This window comes from Ovis aries, chromosome 16, assembly GCF_016772045.2.
Source record: "Ovis aries strain OAR_USU_Benz2616 breed Rambouillet chromosome 16, ARS-UI_Ramb_v3.0, whole genome shotgun sequence".
Classification (NCBI taxonomy): Eukaryota; Metazoa; Chordata; class Mammalia; order Artiodactyla; family Bovidae; genus Ovis; species Ovis aries.
Window position 1 is genome coordinate 40,255,886 of NC_056069.1, and position 20,925 is coordinate 40,276,810.

Here is a 20,925-nt window from a genome sequence, read left to right on the forward strand (position 1 = left end):
CATTCTTACCAGCAGTGTGAGCGACCCAATTTTATCACGGCCTTACCATTGTTTGGGTGTTGTCACTTTTTAAAATGTTAGTCACTCTGATAGGCACATAGTAATGTCTCATTATGCCTTACAGCTTCTCCTCTGTCATGTTCGCGGGGCTTAGTGACCCCTTTAGGTACCTAATTTTACCTTAAATACAAAGCAAAAAGAAAAGGATTTCTTCAAATACTAGTTTTCCTGCAGAACCTGGTAAAAGGATATGTTCTAAGATTTTTTTTTTTCATTTTCAAAATCCTCCACAATTTCTTTTGTTTCTTTTGTCTATGGTGAAAATTCCAAAGGCATGTTTCCATTATGTAAAAGAAGAGGGTTGATCACTAAAACCTACCATGTTATGATTACACCCACAGTCATTTTTAAAAGATACTCAAAACTTAAGCTTTCTTTGTGTGTGTGTGTTTAACAAGAGCCATTTTTTTAAATGATACTTTTACAATAGAGGTATTTTGCTGCTAAGGCAAACTGAAAGCAAAAGTTTTCAGAAAGCTTTGATTAATTCAGAAAATTATGATGCTCCTTGATGCAGAAGATCAGAGAAGTTGGAGGAAACCTAGTGGGGTGAAAGGGGCTTCCCTGGTGGCCAGTGGTAAAAAAGCCACTTATCAGAGCAGGAGACGCAGATTTGATCCCTAGGTCGGGAAGATGCCCTAAAGGAGGAAATGGCAATCGACCCCAGTATTCTTGCCAGGAAAATCTCATGGACAGAGGAGGCTGGTGGGCTATTGTTCATGGGATCGCAAAGAGTCAGGCACAACTGAGTGACTAAACCACAGCATCTTATTATGGTTTTCATTTGCAATTCTCTGATGATTAATAAGGTTGAGCATCTTTTTATCGTGCTTATTTGCCATCTGTATATCCCCTTCAGTGACATGTCCCTTCATGTCTTTGCCATCTGTATATCCCCTTCAGTGGCGTGTCCCTTCATGTCTTTGCCATCTGTATATCCCCTTCAGTGACATGTCCCTTCATGTCTTTTGCCTGTTTTCTAGTTGTTCTTTCATTGTTGAGATTTGACAGATCTTTAGATTTTCTAGAGACAAGACCTTGACAGCTACCTGGCTTACAAATACTTTCTTCACTCTGGAGCTCTTCTGTTCATTATCTCACAAGCTTTCTTCCAGAACAAAAGTTTTTCATTTTGATGAGATTCAGTTTTTCAATTTTTCCTTTTCTGGATGATTTTATCAGTATCCAGTCTCTAAACTTTTTTCCTGGTCTTGGGAACCCAAGATTTTCCCCTGATTTTTTTTTTAAGTTTTATAATTTAAAAAAAAATTTTATAAATCGGTCTGTGGTCCACCTTGAGAAAATTTTTGTATAAGGTGTGAAGTTTAGATCAAGACTCATGCCATCCCTCAGAAGGTTGTAATATTCTGGATACAGATCCTGTACATATTTTGTTAGATTTATGCCAGTTTCATTTTCTTTGGAATAATGCAAAATGGCATTATTTTTTAATTAATGAGTATGTCTTTCACATCCTTCCTCTCCCCAAAACAAACAAGCAAATATAGAGTTTAAAACAAACCTCAAAGCAATCTGGGGATAGTTGATGGTTTGTTTTATAGCTTGCCTTCCTCTCTGAAGGAGAGGAAGTAAGGCACCATGCTTATGAGGCTGGTCACCAGTTATTAACAGAACCACAGCTCCATCTAGGAGCCTTCGTCCTCATAGTCTTTGACTCAGTAACTGACCTGAGCAAACTTCTGCTAGTTCTTTACTTCTCTGAGGTTTAATTTTCTCTTATTATAAAATGAAAATAGCAATACTTTCTTTATAAAAAATGCTGCCACTAGTGAACAGCCACCAGGGAAGCCCAAGAATGCTGGAGTGTGTAGCCTATCCCTTCTCCAGTGGATCTTCCTGACCCAGGAATCAAACTGGGGTCTCCTGCATTGTAGGAGGATTCTTTACCAGCTGAGCTTACCAGGAAAGCCTATAAATAATACTAAGAGGGTGCAATTAAATTAAAAAGAGAATTTATCTACAACTATCTGGCATATAAATAAAGATCAATAAATGTTTCCTTCCTCCCTTTCCTCCTTTCCCTTCCTTCTTCCCTCCACCTTCACTTCCTCTTTTCCTCCTTTCTATGTGTAGTTCATGCCACCAGGCCAGTTCTTTATGGTAGATATGGTAGGTTTCTTCCAGCAGGGTTCTTGCTCTACCTTCAGTTTGACTGGGAGACTGACGCCCCTGTGCCCAACTAGCTCTCCAGAACCTCTCCTCCTTCACCGTAGCTCCTTTAGTAGATGCTAATGATGAGGATTATTAAATCATGCACTCTGTTTCTTCTCTTTAACTTCTTTACTCTAGGAGTTCAGTGAGTTTGCCTGAGCAATGAGCCACCTTTCTGTGTTCTCATGAGGGGAAGGTGATTTCTGGTAGTCAGTCAGTATGGATGGGGGGACCTTGGAGTGCTTCTAACAGGCAACCAGAGTCTCTCGGGCCCTGTTGAATTTGAGTGTGGGTTTCATCAAAATACAGAATATAGAGAAAAAAGCTCATAGTTTGATGTAGAGACAACATGAAGTTCTTGGGCTGAGCCCAGAGTAATAGACTCAGATTAGAGTAGGCCAATGTAGGTCATCATTCTCCCTGTAGACTCCACCCTGTACAAGAGATGGCTATATAGAGACTCCACAGAAATGAGTTGGGGCAAAGGAACTTCTCCTTTAAAAATTCAGATTAAACTGGAGTCCCTCTAGGGCTGAATATTTTTTTTCTTCTTCATTTGACAAGTGTTCATCCAGTTAATTTGGAACCAGCCCTCTCCTCCCATCTTCAATAGTAACTGTGGGCCAGCTAGATATGACTCAGGAGCCTTTGATGTTGTGGGCTGGGCCATCTACTCTAGCATCCTAATTGTTGTCAGACAGTCAATGATCCTAAATGGTTAAAAGCCTGGAGAGATTATGTCACCTTCTGATCTTCATCCATGGATGTCAAACCAAGATGGAGACCACGGACGAGGAAATGTTCCATTCATCCTTGCAGGATACCCCATGAAATGAAGGAGCTTTTTGTTGAAAATCTATTCATTTTGCATTAGAAATGAAAATACCCCTTTGGCATCATATTGGCTTTGGAAACAAAGAACTACTAGCAATAGAACATCAAACAGATGTTGGTCTTTGCTAATATATTTTTAGTTTTCCTTCAAGGTCTACTTGTCCCAGATATCATTCCTGTCCTACAGTTCTCATCTTTATGTTCTTTTAGTGGAAGTCATGGAAACAATAGTGTTTAGAGCAGGAGACTGGCCCAGAGGAGCATGTTGGGCTCCCCAGATTCTTGCCAAATTTCTGGGAAGCACCTACCCAGAGCTCATTTCACTTGGCTGCTTTTGGGGCCTAATGTGATGGGCCCTGACTGCAGAAATCTCACCCGTGCCAATCTGTCCCTCTTCTTTCTCCAGCAAGGATTGAAAATAGTTCACCATGCAGAGAAGACACTGTCCAGCTTCTGCAAGTGGCAGAAGAGCATCAATCCCAAGAGTGACCTCAACCCTGCCCATCATGATGTGGCCGTCCTTCTCACCAGGTACCCCAGAGCCAGGGATAGTAAGACGGGTGGGGGGATTGGCAAGTGAAAGGGTTGCCAGGTATTCACACTCATGAGATTCTTCTACTCTCTGTTGTTCTTGGTCATTTAAAAGGGAGCTTCTGTGAATTAGATACCTCCTGACTCCCATCCCCGTAAGGGAGGAGTTAGCAAACTTGCTAAATGTGAACAGCTCTCTGTGTTAATCAGCGGCATCTGCTTGTTCTATCCCAGAGATGATTTCATATTTAAAACTGGCTTCTCGGTGCAGCTCTGTAAACAATCAGTAAGCTTGTTTGCAGATCCTCATTAAAGCCTCCTATAACTCTTCACCGTGGAATTTCTTATCCTTTAATTTTATTTTTTTTAAATTTCCTCCAATTTTGAAACTTGAAACTCTCTTTACAGAAATCAGTCTTCCATCTCTGACTGATGTTGAAGACAGAATATGGGAAGAAGGGCCTTCCCTGAATAGGCAGAGTGATTTGCTCGCGCATTTGTCTCCTTTACCCTCGTGAAGACACTGTTTGTTCTGACTACAGAGACCCTGTGTGCTAATAAGAACCATCAGGACTTCTAGGACTCATAGCTGTGAAAACCTAGTGAATTTACCTAATCAACCCAGGCTCTTGGAAGGCTATGTGTGCTCATTGATCCAATACATATTTTTTGAGCACCTACTGTATAACAGATACTATTTTAATCTAGACAAATGAAGCTGTTAATGAGGAGGGAAGGGTGAGTTTTCACTGGATACTCCTATGCAGACTCAGAGACATCCTGAATCCAGGGATGTAGAGTGGAAGAGGCCCTTCAGCCTGGCCCTCCAACCTTATGATCAGGAAGGCCCTGGGTATCTGTTGTCTTTGGGGAGGATGGACTGCCTCTGAACATCTTGTCTTGTCCTCTGTCCCTTTAACAGGATTATCCGAGTACACTGGATATCTGCAAGGGATGATAATTAGCTCCCACCCTATCCAAGTATCTGTCTTACCCTAACTGGAAACTTCAATCCCAGAATCACTCTTTTGGCTAATTGCAAATATGTTCCAAAATAAGTCTGTGGCATAAACCTATTACATTAGGTTCATCAGGGCTTGTGACACCTGTGTTGATTGGAACTTCCCTAGGGAATAGGTTGGTATAGGTGTAGAATCTAAGCACAGAGACTTTGGGGAGCCAGCAGGCAGCCAGAGAACATGAGGATCCAGGCAAGTGGCCCCAAGAAGACTTCAGTCTAGGCAAGACCTGGCTCTAGGAAAGAACTCTGGATCATGGAACCAGCATTGGCCAGCAGGCAGCTGTGTCTTAGCTGTGTCTCTTTTCTTTCTCTGAAAGCATAATAATTTTACCTCTCATTTTCACATGAATAAATGAGTGAGTTAATGATAGCTGGCTTTTGAGGAGTATTTGACATGGGCCAGGTTCAGTTCTACATCTCTTGGAACAATTATCATTCCATTTAATCCCCACAACAACCCTGATAGTTCATTACTATCAATCATTCCTATTTTACAGATTGAGAAACTGAGTCTTATAAATTATGTCACCTGCCCCAAATCTCACTGCTTTTAACAGATATAGCAGGGACTTAAATCCAGTTAGTTTGACCCCAGTAGCCATACTATCACCCAGTAAGAATTCAAAGGATCTGTTCTCCTTTTCTTCTTATTATGATCATTTTTCTTCTTTACAACAGAGTTCTGGTTTCAAGTTTTGATCAACCTCAACCAGCTCCTAGACAATAGAGAGAATTTCAAGTTCAGAAGCAGAATTTTTCAGTAGTAACACTGTTGACATTTTGGGTTGGTTAATTCTTTGCTGTGAGGGTCTGGCCTGTGCACTGGGATGTATTTAACAGAATCCCTGGCCTCCATCCATGAGATGCCAGTGGCACCCTCCTCTAAGTTGTGACAGCCATAACTGTCTCCAGACTTTGCCAGAAGTTCCTGAGGAGGGTGCGAGGAACAAGACCAACCCCTGCAGAGAATCTCTGCTCTGAAGGAGCAGGTAGGCTCAGGAAGGGAGGGAAGGAGAGGCCTGAACTGGTCTCTGGAGGACTAGACTGAGATCCACTTCAACAGAGTTCCCTATAGAGGAGCTTTCAGTGCAAGATGGATTTGGTGTGAACGCACCTTGTGAAATGGGGCTGGTGGATTCATGTCAAGGCATGGTTTTTCTTCTACTGTCTCCAGTGCTTAGTGGAGGTGAAGCTGATCCCTTAGTGGGAGCTTATGCTCCTTACCTGTAAGACCCATATTTTACAATCCTTTTGTCACTCCTTTTAAACCTCTTTATTGCTGGATACTTAATAGACACTCAATGGACAGTTTTTTAAAGGGCCTAACTTCCTCGTATCCTGTGAGATCCTAAGAGTCTTTCTTTGTATGTCCATCCCCTCCCATATGCAGTATTGTTAGGGTGGTGGGACCAGAGAGACCATGAATTTGATCTCTAGATGGATTGATGGGACCAATGACCTTTTTCATGAATGAACAAAAGTTATCGGATACCTTTGGAACACATACCTCAGAAAGGCCAAAAGGCATTTCATGTTTGTAAAACCTCAACCACTGATGGTTGTCCTTTCCCTGTTTAAAAGTTCAATTAATTCTAGTTTTCAATCAAATCCTTCTCTTGTGTGTCAAATAATATAATTTGGCTTCCTGAGATTAAGAATAAAAGCAACTCAAATTGAAACATTTGCTGTATTTTCATATATTTCTTTGAGTGTGAATGAGATTCAATAATGAAGTGGTAAAATCAGAATAATCCTAGTGAATTCAAAATCGCTCCCTAAGATTTATATGGACTTTTAAAAACAATTTTAATCATACTTTACAGACCATGTTGAAAGTGAATTCACGGCCAGATGGGTTTTTTTCCTAGATGTTTCTTGAGGCGCCTCCACATCCCTGTTCTTTGCTTTCAGAAAAGACCTCTGTGCAGGTGTCAATCACCGCTGTGAGACTCTGGGGCTGTCCCACCTGTCAGGAATGTGCCAGCCTCACCGGAGTTGTAACATCAATGAAGACTCTGGACTCCCCTTGGCTTTCACAGTTGCCCATGAACTCGGACACAGGTAAAGAGCCAAGGAAACTGAGATCTCCTTCTCCTGATCATGCATCAGTATGAGGGTGTCAGGAGAATCAGATTGCATTGTGGCTTGAGAATCACCTCCTAAATCTCTGCTTTCTCATCTGTAAAGTGGGGGGTGGGTATTGGGGAAAGACACAAGTTCAATATTCCACTGTCTTCTCTGCCTGACCACTTGTACCATCAACATCACAGAATCATAGAGACCACCACACGTCTCTGAGTTAGAACGAGGTGAGCAGAAATAAGGAGATAAGCTTTAACTTAATTAACTCAGGAGTAGTAATTCCTATTTAGTTCTTATGAAATAGTGATGTTATTAATATCACTAAAAAGTCACAAACCTAAACATTCTTTGCCCTTCCTTTATGCCAGACATTTCACATTGTGTTATTGATTTCTCTCAACAACTTTATGAAGTAGATACTATTGTTTGCACCATTGTACTTATGTGTATTAAAGGAGGACACTGAAAAAAAAAAAAAGAATGGAAAACTGCTTTAAACTTGGAAAGACTGTCAAACACCAGTTAACAGGAAGTCCAAGTTGTCACAAAAATGTGTAAATTTGATTACGTCAATTGATTGAAGGCAGGTTTCAGAAATTTTTGGTAAAGGAATGTTGAGAATTCTGGATTCTCTGAGTATCAGAGGTTCTCAGGAGGAAAGATCTTAGCTTATTTGTAACTTAATATATTGATGTATTTATTAACCAGCAATGAGAGAACATCATCCTAGGTGGAAGCTCAGAGTGGGGAGTCATATAAATGGCTCAACTGCACCCCTCCCTGTTATGTGACCACTAGCCTGAAAGAACTCACTCCAGTACTCTCACCTGGAAAATCCCGTGGATGGAGGAGCCTGGTGGGCTGCAGTCCATGGGGTTGCTAGCAGTTGGACACAACTGAGCGACTTCACTTTCACTTTTCACTTTCACTTTTCACTTTCACTTTTCACTTTCATGCATTGGAGAAGGAAATGGCAACCCACTGCAGTGTTCTTGCCTGGAGAATCCCAAGGACGGGGGAGCCTAGTGAGCTGCTGTCTATGGGGTCGCACAGAGTTGGACACGACTGAAGCGACTTAGCAGCAGCAGCAGCAGCAGCCTGAAAGAAAGCGAAACACTGAGCATGTTCTGAATGTCCAGCCAGAAAAAGAGGTGGCATTAGGAAGAGCCTTGTTGACTAGATTATTCAAGGCCTGGCCTCTCTGGTCTGGGCTTTCTCACCATTTTTCTCATATAATATCGGAACTTTTCAAAATACTTTTACCTAAAGTACTAAACCAGAGTATTGGCTTGGGAATTGGGACATGTGAGTGGTTATTCTGGGTTTTCCATCAGCCAATATTATGACTAGAGAATTCCCTTTACTTCTCTGTGCTTATTTTCTTATATATGAAATGAGTAGATATGGTTAGGTACTGTGATTTCTTTGATTCTTACCAAAAAGCCCTGGGAGATAAATGTGCTACAGTGTAGTATCCTTAATTATAAAAAATTCAGATACAGAGAGGTTAAGTGACTTCTAATTAAATAAGATTGAGGACAAAATACTGAAAAGACCAGGCCATAGTTATTGGCATGTTTATAATAACTTGGCAAAGTGAAAATTATTCTTATGTGCAAATGTATAGGTACCCTCAGTCCCGGTACATGGAAGGACTGTCCCTTGTGGCCTCGAATAAAGTTACTGGTGTCAACAGCATCTCTAGTCAAGCAGTGTCAAGCAATATAACTGGATCAAACTGAGAAATGATTGCTCAAGGCATTCTCAGCAATGGTATGCCCAAGTGGAAGAAAAGTGGAGAAGACTTGCTTGATAAGACATTCTCAAGTGCTCACTTATGTCCAAAGAATGGATCCTTTATCCTCAATTCATTTTGGTAGTTTTTAAAAAGTAAGCTGATACTACTTATGATCCAGCAGTTGTACTCTGGGCATTTATCAAGAAGAAGTGAAGATGTATGTTCATATTTTAAAAACCTGTACATTAAAGTTTATAGAAGCTTAATCTTAATAGCCCCAAACTGGAAGCAACCCAGGGGTTGTTGCAACTCAGTGTGGTGAATGGTTAAATAGACTGTGATGGATCCATATCATGGAATACTACTCAGCAAGAAAAAGGACCAATTATTGATACACACAGTGACCTTGAATCTTTGAACAATTATGCTTAGTGAAAAAAACTAGTCCCCAAAGGTTATATACTGTAAGATTCCATTTACATAGCATTATTTAAATAATAAAATTATCTAAATAGAGAACATATTGGTGGTTGCCAGAGCTTAAGAAGGGGATGGGGGAGGGCTGGAAAGTAGGTCTGGCTACAAAGTGCAACATGAGGAATTCCACCAGGTGAAAATATTCCGTGTCTTGACTATGTCAACATCAGCATCCTAGCTGTGATATTGTATTATAGTTTTGCAAGATGTTACCATGAGGGTAAAGTGGGCAAAGGGTACATGGGACCTCTTTGTATTATTTATTTACAACGTGCATCTGAATCTATAATGATATAATAATATAAATTTAATATGTAAATATAATGAATTAAAACTTTAAATTTTAAAAGAGGGCATTGGGCCATGTACAGTTGACCTAAATAAAGTACTATCTTTTAAATGGAAAAAAAGTTTAGGGTCACTGATAGGAAAGACAAACTTGGGGAATTCCCTGGTAGTGCAGTGGTTAGGACTCTGCTCTTCCACTGCTGGGGGCTCAGGTTCGTTCCCTAATCAGAGAACTAAGATTCTGCCAGCAAAGTGGCATGACTGAAAACAAAAGAGAAGGGGAAAGGAAGGCAAAGTTGAAGAAAGACATATAAGTTTGAATTTGAGTGATAGAAGAAAATACTTCGGTAAGACACAAAACTGAAGAAGAGAAGACATTAGGAGTACCCTGAGAAATTTGTTTATAGCGCAAGGTGCTTCTGAAATATTCAGTTCTTTTTTTAGATATAAAGTTCTAACTAGCTGTGGACCAAACTGAGAAACACTGGGCATATCAATGAAACAGCCTGGTGCCAGAAAAAGAAAAATATAATAAGCCACTATCCTGAGATGGTCACTATAGTTTAATAAAAAAGATACTCCATTGTTCTTGAAAACTTGTTTATTTCATCACTGATTGCATAGGATTTAAAATAGAAAGTGAAGTTAACTAACTGGTGCTTTGGCCTAAATAATTGCATTTGTGTGTGTGTGTGTGAGGTGCTAAATACTCTTTATTTGATGCTATACATAAACCACACTAAAATGCCTTTCATTAAGTAAAAGGCTAAATTTTAGATAGAGAATTTTAATTAAATTGGCATAGTTTATAAAACCAAACAGATAAAGTAGACTTTGTCAGCGTATTTTCAGTCCTTGCCTTAACAGGCTAATGAACACAACTTGAAACACGTGTGAATCCTCCTCTGTTCTATGAGACAGTGAAGGGACCTTTTCAGTATTTAAATATATTAATATAACCAGTTATAGAAATCTAAATGTAAAACCAATCTCTTATAGGTTTTGAGAAGGAATGCACCATCTCCCTAAAAAGTTTCATATTCTTTATTCAAGTTCAATCAGCTCTTTAGAATGGGAAAAGTGATAGTACTTGTTGAATCAGAATTACTATCAAAATTAAAAAAGCTGACCATATTTGTTTAGCCACAGACCAATCTTATTTAAATCAGGACTGTCCAACAGAATTATTCCATCAGCCATTCATGATCTGAATTCTAGTGTATGAGATCAGTTTAAATATGGTACACATAAAAAGTCATGAGACACTTCTGTTTCATAATAAATAAGGCAGTGGCTAACTATTACTCATTGGTAGCTTTTTTGAGATAAGCTATCAAGTCCTCCCTCTCTCCCTTCTTCTTAATGCCAGCAAAGATCATCTTGGTTCCAGGGATGTACTTCTTGAGCATCTCCTCTCCCCAGGTGATACCTTTTTTTTTGTTGTTGGCATCTGTGTAAGAGAATCCAGCAGCCTGACCTGTCTTTCGTCCAAACAGACCATGGAGGTTTGGCCCAGTCTTGTGCTTCCCTCCCTTTTCCACAGTATGGCACTGGGCACACTTCTGAACAAAAATCTTCTTGCCCTTCTCAACATCACCCATTTTAAAATCGTTCTTTTTCTGTGCGCGACCGAGAAGTTCCCGCCCACAAGCCGAACGTCCCGCTTTCTGATAATTGCATTTTATTTTGAGAAAAAAAAACATTTTAAGTTCCATTTATGAGAAGCCTAGATTATATCCATCGTCCATACCTAAGCTCTCATGCTTCAATAGGTGAATTACCAAAATGAAGATGGAATTCCAGAAGGAAATTTAAAAACCTCTCTGAGACCTAGCATCCTTTCCCTTGAAGTAATGAAAATATCATGATAGAGATGAACACTTGCAACGCAACCTCCATCCAGTATTTCCCATTCTTCTGGATTGGGATATTCCATTTATTTCACTTATAGAGCTTTCCTTGTTGCATACGCCAAATTGGTATTTCCTGATTGAGTTAGAAATGCTCACATTCATACTTTCATGATTCTTGTTCTCTGCTGGTTCTACTCCACCATAAAATGAATAGTAAAAGCAAGAAATGTCTGGCCAAGTGATACCCTAAGATTCAGGCAGTGACTTAGCTTGCTATTTCATGTCTGTAATTTTCATAAACCCATCTAGCAGGAATTGTAAAACCAAGATGTAGGAAAGCAGGCTAATTCAGCAGCCAGTGAGTTGTTTCAGCCTGCAGTAGGCTCTGACTCCAAACTGCTTTTGAGGTTCATTCCACTTGCTAGGAGGTAGCTTCTTGGAAACACCTTTCATCCCTCTGACCTCGTGTATTTTTCCTGTCTCTCGTTTTTCACTGACCCGCTGATGCCATATGACTCGAGCGCTCCCCTCATATATAGAGAGTAGACATGTCCAGAGGAACCTTTGTTTAGTAGCTTTGCTTTTCTTGTGTTGCATGGAAGCACAGAGGAGTGATAGAGCTGGAGAGGGGAGTGCTTAGTGAACTGAAAACTTTAGATGGAGCAACATGAGCTTCTGGGGAGCTGATGTACTTAGAGGGTAGGTTTGACGTCACCCAGTATATAGGACAGGCTTCCCTGGTGGCTCAGTGTAAAGGATCTGCCTGCAACGCAGAAGACCTGGGTTCAATCCCTGGGTCAGGAAGATCCCCTGGAGAAGGAAATGGCAACCCACTCCAGTATTCTTGCCTAGGAAATCCCTCCATGGAATCACAAAGAGCTGGACATGACTGAGTGACTAGCATAAAGTATGTAAGATCCAGACATCTGGCTTGTCATATTGGAAAGGCTGATCCTGGAAAAGCCATTATTAATGGAGATTTTTAGAACCATGTTTGTTTAAGGTTTTTCCTAACTATTAAACAGGTGAACGTGTGGAATACTTAATGAACAAGGTAGGACTAGATTTTCAACAGCCTGGGGAAGGCCTGCTCAGGAAAAAAAAAAAAAAAAAAACACAAAACTTTCATTGAATTAAATTCTTTGTGGTTGAGTGAATAAAGAGCTTGGTAGATTAATTCTGTGACTCCTTTGTGAATTTTGTATTCATGTGGAATGTGATCAGAGTCTGTAAGTGATAACATTTTAATGCATTAAAAATAATACAAGAAAATTTCTAAATCCCACAAAGACTTTTTTCTGCAAGTGCTACTAATGTTTATCAGGAGATTTTATTAAAGTTGGATATGAGCTTTCCTGTCAGAGGAATTGCATTTCACCAGCAGAGTAAAAGGTCATAGTTTCCTCTGTTCAAATTTGGAAAGTCGAGCCAAGATCTCCAGGTTGCAATTGTCCAAACTGCAGATTCCAACAGAGACAGGTCTTGTGGGGACTCAGAAAGCATCTTGGCAGTGATCCTGAGGTCTCGGCTTATAAACAGACACTTCTCAGTCAGCTTCTTTCCCAGGCAGCCCCTTGCCGTGGGGGTCAGTTAAGCATTATAGGGCCTTTCAAGGCTGCTTCACCTGGTTAGCCCTGGCAATGGGAGGTCAGGGAGCTGTCACAATGAGACACTGACAAGAGCACTGATTTAGGAGCACAGAGATCTCCAGAACACTTAGCTTTGTCTCGAACTAGCTTGTGACTTTTGACAAATCTCAAGCTCTCATCTAAAAAAGGAAAATAAGCCAGCTAGACAATGATAAAGTAAAAGTGTTAGTTGCTCAGTTGTGTCTGACTCTTTGCGACCCCATGGACTGTAGCCTACCAGTCTCCTCTGTCCAAGGAATTCTCTAGGCAAGAATACTGGAGTGGGTTGTCATTCCCTTCTCCAGGGGATCTTCCCAACCCAGAGATCAAACCCATGTCTGTTAACGTTTTCTGCATTAGCAAATGGGTTCTTCCCTGCTCATGCCCCCTGGGAAGCCCACTAGACTGTGTGTGCTCCCTAATGTCTATATATTGAAGGACTTGTATGATACTGGAAAGAAATCCATCCATTCCAAGCTTGCAGCTTCTGAAAAAGTCTCCCATAGGCTTTGCCATTCATGCTCTTCAGTAAATTATGATGAAAAAGCAAAAGGAAGTTTTTGTTCTTTTGTGCTGCAGTTGCTACAGCAGGAGAAAGAAGACAGCTGGAGGCAAGATTTGCCCTCCTGACTGTAGTCTCATGGAGAGCCAAAGCCAAACTGGAAGCTTTTAGCCTTCTGCCAAACGGAAGTTTTTGGATTAGCCACACGGCTCCCAGGGTTGTATATTTGAAACAAAACTATGCCTAAAATGTTTCCTGTGCTTTCTAGTTGAAAATTAGCTAGCCCCCTCCAACTTCAAAGTCCCACTTTGTAATCAGATGCCTTCTATACAAAGGTGGCTCACTGTGGGTTATTTTCACCTTGGAGGAACTGTGGTTTTCTTCTTGTTTCATGCCTGCCTCGTTAATATCCTTGCGCTCCGTGCTTCCCTGCAGCTTCGGCATCCAGCATGACGGGAAGGAAAACGACTGTGAGCCCGTGGGCAGGCACCTGTACATCATGTCCCGCCAGCTGCAGTACAATCCCGCCCCGCTGACATGGTCCAAGTGCAGCAAGGACTATATCACTCGCTTCCTGGAGTAAGTGACTGCGCATCTCAGCATAGCCTCACTCAGGGCTCTGTACACCGGAAGTCACTTTGAGTTCTACCCAAGACCTGGAAAAGCCTCAGTTCCTCTCATAGGTGACAGTCTCAGGGTTGTAACAGTAACAGGTAACTTCGCTTCTGCTCTCTGACCCTGAGATCCAGGTGGGTTCTGTCTCCAGCTTCAGCCAGGTGAACACTCTCTCCCCCAACCCTCCTTCAGCTTGTTTTCATCTGAAAGGGGCTCTTTATGATCCAAGAGTGAGTTTTAGTCCTGGGGGACTGGCAAGAATGACTAGGACAAGTCAGATGTTGTCACCATACACCACTGTGGGTAATGTAATTTTTTTTTTCATTTTACCACTGCTTGTAAATATTTCTTAGATCACATCTGAGCATACGGTGTGGGATTGTGATTTGCATTTCCTTTTAGACAACTCTTAACTTGGGCCTAGTAGAAATAAAGTTGTCTTAAAGGACATAGAACACTAGAGAAATAGAAGTTTTTCTTGAATGAAAAACTAAACCTTTCATTTAGAAGGAAATTATAAGCTACTGCTCTCATTTCTATTCACTTGTTTTCAGCCGAGGCTGGGGGTTCTGTCTGGATGACATCCCCCAAAAGAAAGGCTTGAAGTCCAAAATCATTGCCCCTGGAGTGATCTATGATGTTCACCACCAATGCCAGCTGCAGTATGGCCCCAATGCTACCTTCTGCCAGGAAGTAGAAGTAAGTGTCGGGTATCTAGGTGCCTCTGGTGGGTATGTGCAGGGCTTGAGATCCAACATACTAAATGAGGGCCAGGGAAATATTGGCAAATCCTTGTGGCTTAGCTGGTAAAGAATCTGCTTGTAATGCAGGAGACCTAGGTTCGATCCCTGGGTTAGGAAGATCCCCTACATGGACTGTGTAATCTGTGGGGTCGCAAGGGGCCAGACACAAATGGGCAACTTTCACTTTCAAAGATCCAGAAATGGAAACTTTCTATTCATGGCAAGATGTCTGTAAGGTAGAAGGATTGAAGTTGAGGTCATTCATATTCTTTGACCCACCTTTGGTGTCCTTGACAATTGGCTGGTGGTTAAGAAAATGCTATAGTGCTTTTCAAGAATCACAGTGATTCACACCTGCAGACACCATAGCAACCAACTTAATCCCTGAAGTTGCTCCCTTTCCTAAATTTCCTGTCTGGTTGCTGAGCACCTCCAGAGGCCAAGGTAGGAATAAGATTTATCCCTTATTCATTCTTCTCTATTTTCAACATATAAGTGAAAAGTCAAGCCCTGGTATTTAACCTGCGATGGAATCTGTGGCTCTGTCCTGTCTCTTCATTCTTATTACTGCTCTCCTGATTCCATCTCTCATTACCTCTCCTTACTATTACCTTTGAACTATTTGATCCAGAGATCAAATTGCCAACATTCATTGGATCATAGAAAAAGCAAAGAATTCCAGAAAAGCACCTACTTCTGCTTCATTGACTATGCTAAAGCCTTTGACTGTGTGGATCACAATGAACTGGGGAAAATTCTTAAAAGAATGGGTATACTAGACTCCTACCTCCTCTCACCTGTCTCCTGAGAAACCCGTACACAGATCAAGAAGCAACAGTTAGAACCCTTCCTGAGGGCATTGAACAGTGGATATTGTGCCACACAAATAGAAATTCAACTCTTGGCAAATGTATTTTATCTCCCATTTCCATATAGCCTAGAATGGCTTACAGCCAACTGTTTATGTATAATAACAATGTTCAGATTTAGTTTAAACTGAGGTTTCTTGAGTGATCATTTCCATCAGTCTTACTCAGTAACAACAGTAGCATTTATTGTGGGTATGTGGATGAACCTGTGTAGATGACACCATCATTGTAGAAATGCTTTTGTGCATGTTTTGAAAAATACAAAAAAGCTCAGTCTCGTGTTTGTTTTTCCAGAATGTTTGCCAGACACTGTGGTGCTCGGTGAAGGGCTTTTGTCGCTCCAAGTTGGATGCTGCTGCAGATGGGACTCAGTGTGGTGAGAAGAAGGTGAGGTGTCAGTGGGGTGCCAGGCTGAGGAAGGAAGGTGGGGATAGGGGGCTTATGTTCTTGGGCAGAGCTGGGGAGGAGGCCCTGGAGAGGAGCTGTTTCTGGGTGAATGGGGATCATCATACAGTCAGACTTGCCAGAGGAAAGGACTCCACTTCCACTGTTCCTCTTGAGCCTGCACTTGGGACAGGTAATTAGGGAGACAGGGCTGAGACCCAAGCCACACTCCAATTACACAACATCTGGCCCACCTTTCCCTGACGAACTTTTGTGGAGTTTGTGATCAGTAACGTCTGCTGAGCTTATCATCAACCTTCACTTTAACCTTTTCTCCCACTCCATATTGAACACTGGGGGCTTCCCTGGTGGCTCAGATGGTAAAGAATCTACCTGCAATGTGGGAGACCTGGGTTTGATCCCTGGGTCTGGAAGATCCCCTGAAGAAGGGAATGGCAGCTCACTCCAGTATTCTTGCCTGGGAAATACCGTGAACAGAGGAGCCTGATGGGCTACAGACCATAGGGTTGCAAAATTTCAGACATGACTGAGTGACTAACACTTTCACTTTCGTACTGAACATTGAGGACAAGTCAGTGGCTTCTTCTTTTCAAAGATGTTGATTTCAGACCATATGTTATCTTCTTGCTCATCATCTGCATGTGTGCATGCTCAGTTGCTTCAGTTGTGTCTGACTGTTTGTGACCCCATGGACTGTAGCCCTCCAGGCTCCTCTGTCTATGGGATTCTCCAGGCAAGCATATTGGAGTGAGTTGCTATGCCCTCCTCCGGGAGATCTTCCCAATGCAGGGATTGAACCTGTATCTCCTGCAGTGGCAAGTGAGTTCTTTACCCACTGAGCCTCCTGGGAAGCCTGTTCATCATCTGACATGACTGCATTTCTTAAAGTCCTACCCATACCCAAGAACTCAGAGATGTTAGATGTCCAGACTACCTGAAGACAAGGTAATACATGCTGTTCAAGAGCACAGTTTGAGTTTGTGTGGGCCTAGGATTTATGTGTTTAGTGGGTATCTTCATGTAGCTTGAGTATGTCACGACTCATCATTAAGATCATAGAGCTTGATCAAAATCCACAGTCACTAGAAATAATGAGGAAGAGAAGGCAAGCAGATGAAACACACCCAGATCCTCTGTGAAATGTGGCCATTTCTAACAACCAGTTTGCATTTCTTGTTTCCCTTTTCGTGTGTTCACCCTCCTAAACTGATAGTTGTTGAGAGAGTCCCTTGAAGAGGGAGAGAATGGAGTTTTTCCGGAGCCACTTGAAATACTGGAACTGGAAACAATGCAAAGAGTTATAGGAGAGCAGAAATTTTTCTTGATATTAGAAAGAACTGCCACTTCTGTAACAACTTGGGTTTTTCAGCAACGAGCAGATTTTTTACAGAGGGGATGAGTTATCTGTTGCAAACATTAAATACCCATAGAGGCTGTAGAGGAGTGCTGTCCTGGTGCCAGTCTACAAAATGTTTGTTATGGTTCTCAACAAGAAGCTTGCATCAGAAAGTAAATCAATTATATTACTGAACAGCTATGTTACTAAGCATACTCAGCTGACATGCTTTCCATAGCAAGATTTTCTTAATAAAGGAAGCTAACATTCTGGCATGCAAGTCTGCCAGTCACACTTCGAGTCATACTCCCTTCACTGCAACTAGGCACATAACATTCCCTTTAATTCCTGAAATTCTCTGATTCTAAAACCCAAGACTCTCAAGGGAAATTCTTTTATGAGATGCTCTTTGTTCTGCATCTGATGTGTGACTGTAGGAAGTCTGCTTGATCAGGAAGAACTGGGTTCAGGCTGCGAGGGTTCCTGAGTCAGCTTGTTACGGAACCTTTCTGACATACGCATCTCCTGTCTCTTCTGTTTTCAGTGGTGTATGGCTGGCAAGTGTATCACAGTGGGCAAAAAACCAGAGAGCATTCCTGGAGGCTGGGGCCGCTGGTCACCCTGGTCCCACTGTTCCAGGACCTGTGGGGCTGGAGCCCAGAGTGCAGAGAGGCTCTGCAACAACCCTGAGTGAGTCAAGTCAAAGATGTTTTCCTTCCTTCCTTGAGCACTGGGAGACCAGTTGTGGATGGGGTGATGTCAGTGACCCCAGGGCTCTCCAAGGAAACTAAGTAGGTTCCCAGAGACAAAGAGAGCCAGAAGGAAGACTCATAGAGCATGAAGAAAAAGGTTTTTTTATTTCTTGCTTTGTCTCATTTTGGCTTGGTACTGGATTCAAACTTAGGTAACTAAACTGATATCATCATTTGGAGAAATAAGCAAAAAATTTTTAAAAGTACAATCCATGTGAAAGTCTCTAGAAGATAATACAGTTAAGTCCTTTTAAATAACCCCATTCCATCAGTGAGGATTATCACACCCAGTTTTACTGACAAGACGCAGCTTTCTTTCCATTATAATGAATGTATAATTTTATAAAAATAGTTTTCTTCTCTTGGGTAACCAATTATATATAGCTTGGCACATTTTTTGAGGATGATTATTTTTAATGTTTTGAATAAGAATTATGTAAACCTCAGAGTTCTGTATTAGCCTGTTAAGGATTTCATAGAAGTTATTTCACAAGTTACTTTCAAATTTTTAATCAAATTGCTTAATTTTTTTATATTTTAAGTTTGTATAATGATATTTTATGTGAAATATTCTGTTTTCTTGATTTCCAAATATATATATTACATTCTTAATTTCATTTTTTTTACTGGTATACTAGTTCCTAAGTATAATTTTTTAGCAATGTACATATGACTCCTATAAGTAGAAAATGTTTTAAACTTCTTTTATCTAAATTGACATTAGTCTGTGTTGAACAGTAAGAGTCACATATTTTAAAAGGCAAATGATATATATTAAAACAATTCCATCAGTATCTCAGTTCTAAATCTTACCTCCTTTTTATTATAAATATATTACTGTGTGTGTATATATATAGATATATGCATGTATATATACACATATAAACTGTATATATAATTATATATGTAATTTCTCCTAAAGGTTAATAAGTTAATATCAATGAATAACTCAACACACTAACTACTACATAAATTTGTCAGTAAATGGTAGTTACTGTGACATCTTTATCATTTCCCATGCCTATAATTAAGTGTACATCTGAGGGATTTGGGCAAAATTGTTTTGAAATCTTATTTTTTGTTAAAACACCAGGTTCCTGTGGCTTCAAAAATTTAAAATCAAGAATTTCTTATAGAATTTTTTTACAGAAAATCTTTATTTTAAAGTTTGTTTCAATGTGATCAGAAAAACTGTTTCCATTCTTGTAATCAGGAAATACAGGCAATTTGCTCCAGGATCTGTGGTCAGTGCTGTGTATCAGCCACTGCCAGTCCTTAGCCTTCTTGGGATGATAGTCAGCAATCCGTGGTTGTCAGAAAAGAGATATTCCTGTTGAGGAAATGAAAGATGATCCCCTAACTTGGCTTGAGGGGAAAAAAATGGTCCTAACTCCCATCTCAGAGGCTACAGTTTGTCATAGAGTCTCCTTGGATGACTCCATAGAGTGATCATATCTGATCTCAGTAGCTGGTTTGCCTAAGTTCATTGAGAAGGTCAATACAAATACAGTCACAGATTCAGGTCAGTGCCTGACCACCATATGCTGACACTATATCCTTGATTTATATTGGTCAGCTGTCTAGTGAGAACCCAGCAGGGCTTGGCTCAGAAACAGCTCTTAGATGGAAATGAATTGGAGAGCTGCCAAGTCGTAGAGTATCACTTCATCATCACAAATAGGAAACCACCAGCCTAGCCTCAACTGTGAAGTACAATGCTTAGTCCTGCCTACAGGGAACCGATGAATGTGAACTGCCTTGGTTAAATAATTATCTTTGGGTGTGATAAGTGTAGAAAGTGCCTTCAGCTGGATAACAAAATGTTATCCAGAGGATAAAGAGATTACTTCTGGCAGGAATTCAGATAGAATTCATGATGGAGATGGAAATAACAGTTATTTGGCTTTAAAGGATGGGCAGCATGTAGACATTTAGAGAAGAGTGGAAATCTAGAAGCACAGGGGGGAAAAAAGCAAACAAGTCAGCTGGTATCGTGGGAGCGGTGTGCAAATGTTCTCATTTGGAAGAAAACGTGTTCAGGTGAGGTAAGTCAGGATCATGATGGCCTTGAATGTCATCATGCTTAAGAGGCTGGACTGTATCTTATGGTCACAGGATGCCATTATAGGTTTTTCAACAGGAAACTAAAATAACGAAGGTAATCATAACAGTTAGCCAGAGAAGAATGTGTACAGTAGATAAAAGAGAAAAGACAGAAATGGAGATAAGGAGGGACAGAGCATTTTTAACATAAAATACTGGCCTTTAAGGAAATTAGAGAACAATTTGTGTGTTTCACGTGTAGACCAAAGTTCGGAGGGAAGTACTGCACTGGAGAGAGAAAACGCTATCGCTTGTGCAACGTCCACCCCTGTCGCCCGGACACACCCACCTTTCGGCAGATGCAGTGCAGCGAGTTTGACACTGTTCCCTACAGGAATGAATTCTACCACTGGTTTCCGGTTTTTAATCCAGGTAAGGAGCTGTAATGGAATATTCCAAATCGACGGCCACAGCCATTATCAGAAAGCGTTTATCTGTCAGGGTACTATGATGCAGTACAGAGAAAAAAGGAGAGTTGTGTCATCAAGAGTTTTATATTTTAAGAGGTGGAGACACTGACCTGGTTAAGTGAATCTGTAAATGTTGAAGGTGAATATTCCAACTCCCTGCCAAGCTCTGTGGGAGTTAGAAGAGAATTTTATCAAACATGATGACTCACTTCAAAACAGCTGAGGTACAGCTAAGCAATATTTGGGGCTTGTTGGGACACAGGAACTAATCACTGATGGAAGCGCTTATTGATGAGTGTGTGGAACTGAATTTAATTTTGACAGAAACTCAGAAAAGAAGGTCATTATGGGTGTGGAGTAATTTTAAAAAAGTCTTCCAAGGAAGCAGTTGACAATTCTTAAGCATGTGTCATCCTTCTTCTGCAATAAGGAAGGGGAAGGCATTCAAAGTAGAGTCAGCAATTCCCAGTGAGAGGAGAAAAGCACAAGGCAAGACAAGATGGTAG

The 20,925-nt window shown here is 40.9% G+C and overlaps 2 protein-coding genes across 2 annotated transcripts in view; one reads left to right on the top strand and one right to left on the bottom strand.

Annotated features, from left to right (window-relative positions):
• The window catches only part of ADAMTS12 (ADAM metallopeptidase with thrombospondin type 1 motif 12), a 402,846-nt gene that overhangs the window by 227,713 nt on the left and 154,208 nt on the right, over nt 1-20,925 (top strand). The window contains exons 6-12 of the mRNA XM_027980135.3: nt 3,473-3,597; nt 6,530-6,679; nt 13,622-13,765; nt 14,356-14,500; nt 15,708-15,800; nt 17,699-17,844; nt 20,212-20,381. Coding sequence (XP_027835936.2) covers nt 3,473-3,597; nt 6,530-6,679; nt 13,622-13,765; nt 14,356-14,500; nt 15,708-15,800; nt 17,699-17,844; nt 20,212-20,381 — 973 coding nt within the window. The remainder of the gene's footprint in view (nt 1-3,472; nt 3,598-6,529; nt 6,680-13,621; nt 13,766-14,355; nt 14,501-15,707; nt 15,801-17,698; nt 17,845-20,211; nt 20,382-20,925) is intronic.
• Nucleotides 9,899-10,872, bottom strand: LOC105602596 (cytochrome c-like). The gene has a single exon (XM_042233903.1). The coding sequence runs from the start codon at nt 10,802-10,804 to the stop codon at nt 10,505-10,507; it is 300 nt and encodes a 99-aa protein (XP_042089837.1). The 5' UTR covers nt 10,805-10,872; the 3' UTR covers nt 9,899-10,504.

Coding starts and splice junctions, on each gene's coding strand:
- LOC105602596 (XM_042233903.1), bottom strand. CDS start 10,804: ATGGGTGATGTTGAGAAGGGCAAGAAGATTTTTGTTCAGAAGTGTGCC.